At 22.2% G+C, this 12,436-nt stretch overlaps 2 protein-coding genes across 2 annotated transcripts; one reads left to right on the top strand and one right to left on the bottom strand.

Moving 5' to 3' along the window:
• Nucleotides 1–5,067: 5,067 nt before the first annotated feature.
• Nucleotides 5,068–6,917, top strand: PmUG01_08062500 (PIR protein; the record flags this gene model as incomplete). Its single annotated transcript, XM_029004779.1, has 3 exons — nt 5,068–5,085; nt 5,226–6,587; nt 6,717–6,917. The coding sequence occupies 3 exons, from the start codon at nt 5,068–5,070 to the stop codon at nt 6,915–6,917; spliced, it is 1,581 nt and encodes a 526-aa protein (XP_028861434.1).
• A 2,339-nt stretch (nt 6,918–9,256) lies between these two features.
• On the bottom strand, nt 9,257–11,842 carry PmUG01_08062400 (STP1 protein; the record flags this gene model as incomplete). Its single annotated transcript, XM_029004778.1, has 3 exons — nt 9,257–10,387; nt 10,605–11,693; nt 11,822–11,842. 3 exons carry the CDS (start codon nt 11,840–11,842, stop codon nt 9,257–9,259), a joined length of 2,241 nt encoding a protein of 746 aa, XP_028861433.1.
• Nucleotides 11,843–12,436: the final 594 nt, after the last annotated feature.

Raw genomic sequence — 12,436 nt, 5'->3', positions numbered from 1 at the left:
TTATGTCTCTTATTAGTGCATATTATAATCCATTATATATTTGTATTACTAGTAAAATTGTTTTCATATTTCATTCTGCTTCCTCGGAGAATACAACTGTTTTAAATTAATATACATAAAACTATCTCATAAATTAATCTAAGTCTAGTAAAAAGTGAGAAACAATTATTTATTGCAAAAATTTAATTCTATAAATTTATTTTAGTAATCTGAAAGAAAATATAATTTTATCTATTCAATTGTAAAAAAATGTATGACACCAATACAATTATCTAATATATATGAATTTTTTATATTTTTTTTCATTTATTATTAAAAAATTGTCTTTATATAATTTTATATTTCTTGTAATATAAGTATATATTCTGTACTTTAATTCTTAGTTTAAATTATTAAAGATTTAAAATATAATTAAAAATTTACTTTCCAGCGATATATATATATATACTTTAATGAATTTTGCTTATTATTCGTATTATGACGTTTACATATTTAATATATACAATTAAAAATATTTATATAAAGAATAATATTACATTTCAGAATATTATAATCATATTTACACAAGTTAAATAGTAAAATATTTACAAATTATGTAATATTCACTTTAATAATCAGTTTTTATATAATTCAGTATATCCTTTATATGGAGATAGCTATAATTTTTCTATGTATAGATTCATGTTTTGCTTTAAAATAAAAAAAACTTAAAAAATTTCCCTTTCTTATTTCTAATATTAATTAGATAAGGCGTAAGTAGAACATATATTTATAGGAATTCGCATCATTAGTGAAATTCGAATAATTTATAAAGAATTGTTTTATTATTATCAACTAGTCTAAAATGTTCTGTTAAATATGTATAAGAAATACATTAGGTGATAATGTTCATATAGTGTTATATAAAATGTATATATGTTCTTCATTTACTTAAGTTATTCACTGCTTATGTGATAAAATAATTAAGGAAAGACATATATATATATATATGTATATGTATATGTATATTAAAGCATTTAAAACGAAAGCTATATAATAGCTATATACAAACTGAATAATATAAATATATTTTCTATTTATTTAAATATTATTAATTAATTTTTTCTTAAATGCTGGAAAGCATATTTTTTATATACTCCTAAGAACTCTGCTATTCTTTTGATATTTCACTAATAGTAGCATTAAATATGTTGAATATTTCATGAAATTTGCCATGATTATTGAATTAGCAACAATAAAAGCCTTATTTTGTTAATAATATGTGTTAGGTTTTTTATTGTATAAGGAGTTTCCTTATTTTTTTTTAAATTAATTTTTGGATTGAGTTATTTTTTTACCTATTTCTAGTGAGCGTAATGTATATATATTAGCATCGTTTAAATAAGCATATTAGAGAATTCTAATTATGGGAATGTTTAAAGTACTATTAGTTAATTATTCTTCAAGTGTTTTAATTTTTGTATTTATCCTTATATACAGAATTTTTCATTTTATCTCTCCATACACAAAAAATTAGTTAATCAATAAGCATAATGTAATATATCCCCTGGACTGTTTATCATTTTGCTTGTACAATATTCTATAGAATTTTAATTTTAGGATAATAGTATATATATATATATATATATGCATTTTAAATTAATACGTTTTTGTGGATAAATATTTTACAAGAAATGTATGGATTTCTATTATTCGCTTTGTATTCCCTCTATGCTATTAATAAGTAAAATACATTATATATATTATTAGTGATATTCTAAAATTTAAAAAGTTAATAAATTAATAAATTTAACACTTTTGTGATTATTTATATGTTTTATGATTATATATAATGTAATAGTACGAGTCTTTTTATCATCATATCTATTACGTATTTACAAAAGGTTATTACTCCGATTAAACTTTGAAATAATATTTCTTATACCTCTAACGAACTACTAAAAATTTCGCAATAGGTGAAAAGGTGAAGTAAAATAATATATTTTTTTAATATATCTTAAGTAGAAGATATATAGGAATATAAAATATTTATTAATAGATGTTATATAATTGAGGTACATTGGTGTTTTATTCATTTATACATTCAGTTGACCAAAGGAATATGCATATAAATTTATATATCTATTTATAGACTTAGTAAATATATAACAAATAAATGAAGTATTTATGTCTTTTTTACACATTATTGTATACACTGATATATATTATAATACCACATAATATAATTTGAAACAGTAAATTTAAATGAATGAATTATATGGAAAATATACTCCTTTAACACAATCATTCAATTAAAGAAAATGTTACATGAAACGTATTTTCTAATTTAATAAATTCATAAATTAATTTTTTTTTTTTTTTATATTTTTTCAAATTAATGTTCGAAGACAATGTATATAAAACAATATTAATAATGGTATATCTAATATTTCACTAAATATATCTGTTATTTTAACTGCTGAGTAATATTATAATTTGGTCACCCCAAGAGTATATCAATATTTACATTTAAACTGAACTTACAAAATAGCTAACAAAAATGGATACTTTTTCTTTTTAAATATTTTATTTTTAAACAAATAGATAATAAGTAATACTATATTATATATGATCATCAGAAAATGTTTTTTTGGAAAAAATATTAAATTTGGATATTTTTCGAACGTTTTACTTTGTTCATAAAATATTATATTCTTTAGAATATGAAAAATGTGAAGTAATTAATAATTGTTTGCACATTTTTCTAAAAATAAATTCTGTATATAACTACGTACATTCGAGAATAAACAAAATGTTATCATTGTCCTTTCAAGTTAACTTTAAACTAAAAAGTAGAGCAAGAACGGGAATACGACTGAGAAGAATTTTTAACTTAAATATTAATAAATTAATGGATTAATTGGTTCACTTGGTATACCTAATATATTGAAGTATAAGATATTTAAAGTAATAAATAAAAATAAGCGAGGATTATAAAAATAATTTGTATATCTAATGGTAATTATATGATGCCTATGATTAGTAATTATGAAGCGTATAAATTAAGGAATTTAACATATGGAGATTCGCAAAATATGAACTAAATAATCTATCATAATAAGAAAAAACTTTCTAAAATGAAATTAAGGAAGATATATTTCAACAAAAATAATTAAAGCATTTTATTTATATTATGCAATGTCCACTATTATATTATTAGGTAATTCTGTGTAATCTCATGAGTGACAATAAGGTAATCCTACAGCTGTTAATACCTCTAACCAAAGAAAGTATATAACATAATAAGTAAATTATAAGAACAAAATAAATAAAAATTAACATATGATACCTTTTGAAAATACATACAGTACTATTATTTTTTTTTATTCAATGTATAAGAAAGTATTATTATAAGTTTTATTTTTTTTTCTAAAGAAACTTCATTAAGAAAACATACTTTTATTCGCATTTTTATTTTGCACTTAAACAAGTTATATTAATATTAGCATAATAAAATAATTTATTTATGTAGCAAAACAAAGGCATAGTATGCGAACCAGCAAGTTATGCAAACAAAAAAACAAAAAATAAAATGAAATTATATAAAATATAAATGTAATATGTAACATAAAAAATATTTATTTTCTCTTATTCATAAAATTGACAGAAAATAAATCTTCTTTCCATGTATATTAATGTATACAATATAGTTTGTAATGTTATTTTCCTTTTTTGTATGTGTTATAATTTTAATAAAACATGCTAATAATTGACTTATGCCCTAATTGCAATATTTTATACGTTTTTGTTTTTAAAACACAAAATGTTATATATATATATTATATATGTATTTAAAAAAATAAGAAAACATTCTCTAATATTTTCTTAATTTACTGATATAATAAATTATATTTTAGTTCATTTATCATTAAACAAAAGAAAATGTATAAAAAGTATTAAATAATCCATACAAATTGTGTCTCATAATAATGTTCGTTTTAAATATTTTTTTAGTTTCTATGAAAAATTAAATAAATATTGCAAATATATTTCAAAAATTTAATATTAAACTATATTTGAATTATGCTAATTGCCTTTTAGTTATCTTCAAAATAATATTTTTATTATGCGGGAAAAATAAAAATGTTTTTATTCTTCTTCTTAAGCGAATGAACATATTAAAATTTTTATTAAAAATGATTGATCTGATTAGTTCATTTTATTCATATGCGCATTGATGTACAACATAATATATGCTATGTGAACTTTAATAATGAAACAAAAAAAACAATATCTACTTACAGTTTATTGTGGTCATTAATAGAGGTAAATAATTTGTATTTGCATTAAATATAGGTTACCTAAATAGTGGAATTATAAGTAAAATAAATTTTCTAAGTAAAACTTTTTATCATTAAAAAAAGTTTATTTGTTTGTGTTTCTTTTCTATTTTTCTTAATATTTCTCTTTTTAATTATATTTTTATAATCTTTCTAATATGAACTCGGTTAATTATGGTAATGCGCATATATAGAGTAGAAGATATAGTTTTAATTGTGTGATGATTATATTCACGAATAGAAAAATAACTTCTAAACAAGGAAATTTAGTAATTTTGATGGAATACCATATTTATATATATATAAATATTTAAAAGTATAAAAATCCTTGAAAACAAAAATATATGATAGGGCATTACAATTTTTTATTTTTTATATTAAAATTTATATTTTCAATTAAAGAAAATTAGATAATAACAATTAATTACATATGTACATATATATATAGAGAGAGAATAAATTTTTTCTATAATACATTCTTTCTCTTTTACCATTTACAATTATACCGCATAAATGTTAAAGTTATTTCGGTTTTAATGAACAATATTAATGTAATAAAAACGATACAGTTATAATTTATTTTATAAAATAAATTAGTGTAACATTTCTTTAAGAAATATGTAAATGGATATAATTACTAATAAAAAAAAGAAAATGCTTGAAATGTGATAATTGTAAATATATATATATATAGTTTTAATTATATAATCTAGTATATACATTGTAAGAGGGAAAGGAAATTATAGAAATGGAAGCTGTAAATTATGTATATTTTCATTTTTAGTTGAAATAATGATAATTATACTATATTAAATTATCACTTTTCACATGTAACATGAGAAAAATAAATCTTTGTATGAAATATTTTAGTACATGAATAATTCATTTTATACTTTCAATTTTCAGGAAGAAATTTTTAAGGATTCAAAACCGTATAATATATATAAAGAATTGGAAGATGAAGTTAAAGATGTGACTGATGGTCAACATTGTACTGAATTTGAGGGAATAACTTCTACTCACAAAGAAAAATATGTTACACTTTGTAAAAAAGTATCAAAACTTTTAAAATATGTGTTTGATAAGGATAAATTGAAAAAAAGTAAGGAATATTGTTCACATTATAAATACTGGGTATATCATGAAATATGGAAATTATTTAAAAACGGTCAACAAACGGATGATATACATATTATTGATAAATTTAATAAATTACAAAGTGATCTTTTTGTTAAGCACAATAAACATAATTGTTCTTACGGATATATTCTCAATGACTACGAGGAATTGAATTATAAAATCGAAAAAAAATATTTGTATGATTATTTTAAAAACTATAACACTATTAAAAGTAGTAAACAATGTAGTAATGTTGGAGGTAGTAAGTATAGAGCATACCTTGAAGCTATCAAAAAACTGTATGATGTAGAGTATAATTCTTGTTGTTTGTCCGGGTTAACAGAATGTCCAGATTATATTTTAACTTGCGATGATAAGTTTGATCCTAGTAAACTCTTATCCGCCTTAGTATCTAAAGGTAGCGAGCGTTGTGATGGACTAAATGGAATTACAGCTAATTTTGATGAAGAAAAATTAAATTCTGTGATAACAGATCCAGAATTTTTAAACTCAATTACATATGGCACATGCTATTATCTAGATAATGGCGAACCTACACCAAGTGAAATGGGACGTCAACATTGTAATTTATTAGCAGCATCTGTCATGTTATCTAGAAGTGAGCCTACAGCTGGAAATGAAGGATCAAGAACATCTGTTAGTGGATCCTCTTCAGGTAATGCGATTTCAGAGTCCAGGGCAGATCAATCAGAAGGAGATCTATCAAAAGGACATGCATTACAAGGTCAACCTGATGCAAAAGAAAAAGAAGAGTATTCTGGTGTGACAGAAGTAAAAAAAAAAGTTGCACCTCCTACGATAGACGCATCTGATGATTTTAGATGGAAAATTGCTGCAACAGGACAATTAAATTGTTCAAGTAAAAATAAAAAGAAATCTCAATTAGCAATGTGCAATTTTATGGAAGAACTGATTGAAGGTGGTCATGCTAAAAAAATAGAAGGTACGGAGAAGTATACTTTGGATATTAAAAAAGGATGGACTACTGAAGATTTAAAAGTATATCGTGAAAGAATAAGGAAAAGATTAACTTATGAATCAAATATATTAAACAACATTTTTGTCCGTATTTCTACTGGAGTTACTCTAGTAATGGGAATTATTTTTATATTTTACCTTTTTTTTAAAGTAAATACAGAATTATTTTTTGCTGTATGTATACATTATTAGTTACCATTTATAATATATTTTTCTTAAAACACTGTAATTGTTAAATAAACATATTATATATGTTTTTTACTTTCATTTATATATTAGTTTACTCCCTTCGGATCACGTTTACGTAGACATAGAAAAAGAAAACAAAGGTATAGACTTGATTTTACCGATTTAAGTACACGCAAACGACCAAGACGCTTCTTAAAACGTACTTATAGGCATTCTGATAGAAGGAGATTTAACGTAGTAAATATAGAAGATGAGCTTAATTCATCAAATGATTTACGGAATATCAACTGATATATATCAAAGATATTAAGAAGCCCACAAAATTGGATTATATAATCATTTCTATTAAGTAGAAATGATAAAGATCAAGCAATAAAAAGAGGGGCATAAATAAAATATAGACACTTTTATTTTTAACTTTTTATATATATTTTTTTATTTGTCCTTTTAGAATAACTTATTTTTTCTAACTTTTTGTCAAATACTTTTTTTGTATTTATTTAATTTTTTTTTTTAATGAATTTAATTTGAACTTGCAATAATATTTGTTTTATATATGGAAAAAAGAACTAAAAATTTCTTACCTAAGAATAGTTTAAGATTCTAATGTACCACAATTCAAATTCTTATATTGACAGAGCATTTTAATTTTATTTAATTATACTCATGAATTTGTACCCTGACTTCTTATTATGTGTTCTTGAAGCATAACACATATGAGATATATTATAGTTATATTTAAAGTAAAAATAAATTTGAATTTATTGAATTTATTTGGAACTAGTAATTTGGCCCCTAAGTTAGCACAATGTATCGTTAGTAAAAAAAATTGATGTAACTCGTGAAATAAAAACCTACAGTTTTTTTTTTTTTTTTTTTTTACATAAAAATATACTTATCAAATTATGATTAAATATTATATAATAATCTGTACTCAAACTATTTGGTTTTTCAATAAAATGTATATATTCATATTTTACCAAATCTTTTGGATAAAATAACATTGTATCTGAAGAACACAGTTTTTATATATATAATGTAAATATTATATACATAGAGCACAAGAAATATTAAAAGTGTTGCTGGATTTTTTTATTGGTAATATATATTAAGTATTAGAGTAGTACATAGTAAGTGTATAAGAGTAAACTAAAAAAAGTTCATCATTAAAGATATTAATACAATTATTTGTATCCAAAAAAACGAATATGAAAAAGTAAATATTATAATTCAAAATTTAATCCAATGTACCCAAAAAAATATGTAATATTTTATTCCATGATATAAACATAAGTGCAATCTTAAGAGCAATTCTATTAGAAATTATTATAATAAAAACAGTTTTATCATCTAAACTTTTAATATTCAGAAAAAGGAATTTTAACTCATATTGGCACAGAAAAAAAACATATATAAAATAATAAGCAAAAACGAAAGAATAAAAGAGGAAAAAAAAAATATTATTAACCTTCATATATTTTGACAATACAAAAAGTGTATAATAATACCATTTTACAAATATATATTTTGCTTATATATTTTTTCTAACACAGAAAATTGTTTCCTATGAATAAATTATAAAACCACAAATATATGTTAATTTAGCATCCTCCTACGTACAACTATAAAAACAAGTAGAAAGATACATTCATTGCATATGTTTACAAACATACCAGTAATTGTAACCTTCCATTAAAATATATATTTAATTTTGTGTAAAGACGTCAGTATGATTAAGATATCGTAGAGAAATTACTTTGTATACATAGAACATATATCACAGAAAAAATTTTAATAGTTTCAAATGCAATATTATATAAGAAATATAAAATAAGAATTACTTTTTATAAATTTTCTTATTTTTTTCTTAAACAATTTATTTCGATTAGTAGCGCTGTAGCTACAATAGAAATAAATGATATATGTAAATATATACAACATAATTATGCGTTAATAATTTAGGATTTAGTAATTATTACTGAATATAGGAAAAACGAAAAATCGTGTTTAAATGTATTTACGTATAATAATTTACTTCTATAGATTACTCTATTTTTCTATTATTTATAATCGGAAGTATGTAGTTATCGCGTTAAAAAATTAAAATAAAATTTGATTTCCTTTTTTTGCAACTTTTTTAAACAATTAGGCTTAACTATTTTGGTAACGTTATTTTTACGGAAACATTTCATAGCATGCTTTTCAATAATATAAATAAATATATATTTATTTATTTACTTAATCATATTAAGTGCAATATATGTATATATTAATTAGAGACTACCATAATTATAACAAAATATATTTTTATGGTGCCTTTATATTAATGCGAATAGGAATGGTGAACTTTTAGAGATCATAAATTATAGAATACCTTTTAAATAGAACAATTATAATTAATAACATTTTGTCATAAAAAATACTGTTTATGTCCTAAAATTATATTTATTCGTCATGTACAGTGCTTGATAATTTATTTCATTTATTTTTTTTTTATTCCCCTAATATATACAAAATTATAAGATATCTGCTTCATTGACTTAATATGTTTTCATTGTAATATCGCTATGATGCGTTTTGACCATGTCCTTACCATTTTATAGGTAGTCCATTTGTGTTAATTAATCCTATTAGTCTACTTTATTCATAGTATATATAGAATTTACATGTGTATCATCTTCTCCTATCCAATCCTTTATTTCATCGGTAAATTTATTTTCTTCCTTGTAATCAAAAATTTCAGTATTTTCACTATTTTCCAAAACATTGTTTCCCTTTTCAACAACATTTTCTATAATGTGATATTTCCTATCTGAGTTTTTTTCTGAATTACATTCATTTATTGAACTGTCTAAATATGATTCCTTATTTTCTACATTTTTCTCTTTTTTGCATTCCTCTAATATTGTCATAAATACAAGTACACACAATTTTGATAATAATTTTTTTTTAATATACTCATATAATTCTTCGCAATTTTTTTTATGTTCCATTTCTTCTATATTTATTAGTGACACACTATTTTCATTTTCTTCATTTTCTTCATTTTCATATTCATCTAATATATTATCAAATTCGTTTGTTAATCCCTTAAACCAGTCCTTTTCCAGATAGTGTTCTACAATTTTGCCATTGTTTGATATCCACTCTCTCCATGCACCTTTTTCTCGTTCTAAATGTGAACATTTTTGATTTTCGTTTGAAGATATACATTTTAATTTTTCTATTTCTTTTAACTTAGCTTTTTCTTTTTTCCATTCATTTTTCAAATTATTAAACCAATCTACTTTTTTCAATTTTTCAGAAAGATTTCTGTGCTCTTCTATCCATTTATTCCATATAATTTTTTTTTCTTCAATATCATTGCTACATTTAATATTTTCCATTTGATCACCATTTATTAAATTAGGATAGTTTCTATGTTTTTCATATTTGTATACTTCTAGACATATTGCTAAAAATTCACCTTTTTTTAATTCCCATTCTTCATTTCTGAATTCCTCAAGTACTTCCATATGTACTTCTATAATAGTTTTGGATCTGTCCTTTTTTCTCTTTAGCATATTTGTATTATTTATAGTGTTATGTTCATGTATTTTTAATTTTTTTATGATTTCTTCATCATCATATATTGGCTCATCTAAATGATGATCTGATAAGAACTTGTTTATTTTGTCAGATTTTGAAGGCAGCAATATTTTGAGAAATTTAACTTGTCTTCTTATATTTTTCTTTTTTTTAAACTTTCCCATTAGAACGTACTACGATACAAGAGAAATATATTTAAAAATTAATTTATTACAATAATCTAATGTTTACAATATTTTTAATACTTAATTTTATATTACTTTAATAAAAAGAGTAAATACAATAATAATTAGAAACGTTGTTAAAAATGATGATACATATGGGTTATGTGAATTTGCTACTGGATCTGCATTAACATTATATGTATATATTAATTTGTTTAGTTATTACAAAAATAGAAAAGAAAGTAGAATTAATGTTACCTTGTATTTTAGAGTCTACAGGAGTAGTACGAAGAAGTTTAGGATGTGATACTTCAGCAGCTGCAGGAATAGTTCCAATAGCATTGTCTGTGTTTGATTCTTGTCTAGTTGAAGGTTGTAATGAAGAAATGCCTAATGTTTCCTGTGGGGATGATGAATGTATAAGAGAATCTGGTTTCTTAATAATTGTACTTTGTGTATCAGAATCTAAATTAGTTGAATTTTCCATTAAATTCTCTTCAGTTTTTTCCTGAAGTTGAGTTTGATTTGAAGGTGGATCTTCAGGTAAACTGCTTGGTTGACGTTCAGATGGACTATGTTGGTCATCAGGTGGACGTTCCACTTGTGATGGACTTTGATCTTCAGATACTGGCGAATCTTTAGCATTGACTTGATCTAATTTGGATCTGCTTATTTCGTTTTGTTCTTTAGGTGCAGATTTAGCAGGTTCCTGTGTTTTCTTATATAGGCATTTAGGAATATTATTTAACATTCTGGAATTCATTATGTTGCATTGTTTTGTCGGAAATTCTGATGACAAGCTTTTAAATGTGCAACTTTCACTAACGAGATTTCTATTACTCTCAAAATATTCTTTTTTACTTATAAACCACTTCTCATATTCTGTACAATCTTGTATACACTGAGTATCATTATTACAATCATATGTATTACTTCCCTTTTTGAAGGTATTTAGCTTATTTTTATATGATATATTTTTTTCACAGAAGTCTAACGCATTATATTTTAATACTAAAAGATCTTTTTCTTTCTTATCAAAAATCATAGGACAACCACCATGTTGAGTAAGCTTGTCAAATTTATTTCCAAAATAATTCCTAAGTACTGGAACCCAACGATTTTTATCAGTATATTTAGGATATTCATCCTTTTTCTTAATTAAAAAATTAGTCAGTTCTAAGCATTCTTTCCTGAATTCTTCTTTAATTGTCTTTTTTCCTAAAGAAGCAAGGCGAGATAAAATTTGATTTTGAATTTGTCTAAATTCTGGTTTCCCAACGTATTGCCCCGCTGCAAAACCAAAACCACTGTAGTCCTATATTAGAAAAATTTATTATGAATTTTTTAAGCATTAATTTTTCGCGTTAGTTGTATTATCACTTTTTTTATTATAAGCAAATAATTTATCCATAAATTTATTTGTATTAAAAAAATGACTATTACCCGGGTAGTACAACCTTCCATATTGACTCTACATTATTACTTTAGTTCGTTTTAAATAACAAACTGAAAAAAAGATACAAATATATATCCTTATATTTATCATTAGCATAATTTTAAAATAATAAATATTAATAGAAATTACAAAATTATGAACTAAGGAATAAATATGTGCACTAAAAAATAATATAATAAATTAATATTCATTTTATATGCTTCCAATATTTTTTACCTTATATAAATATATTACAACTAAGGATATATTCTAATGTTATTTTTACTTTAAATCACTATAGAGAAATTATTTTTACGTAAAATTTATACAAAACTTATACAGAAAATGTTAAATAACTAACATTAAAAAATTACATATAAGTGATATAAAAGTTACTATATAAAAATTATTATTAATACATGTATTATATCTTTTCTTTTTCTTACCAAATACACATATATATAAATAACACTACTTGTATTAATATACTTAATTCTTTTTATTCTTTTATTTTTTTTTTAAATAATTAATCTATAAAAGAAATTGTTATTAGTATATTAGTGCATACCTTCTTTTGTGTTATATTTTTTATTTATTTTTGATATAAACCATTGTTGTAATAT

The sequence above is a fragment of the Plasmodium malariae genome, assembly GCF_900090045.1.
Source record: "Plasmodium malariae genome assembly, chromosome: 8".
NCBI classification, from domain to species: Eukaryota; Apicomplexa; class Aconoidasida; order Haemosporida; family Plasmodiidae; genus Plasmodium; species Plasmodium malariae.
This window is presented reverse-complemented; position numbering and strand designations above follow the sequence as displayed.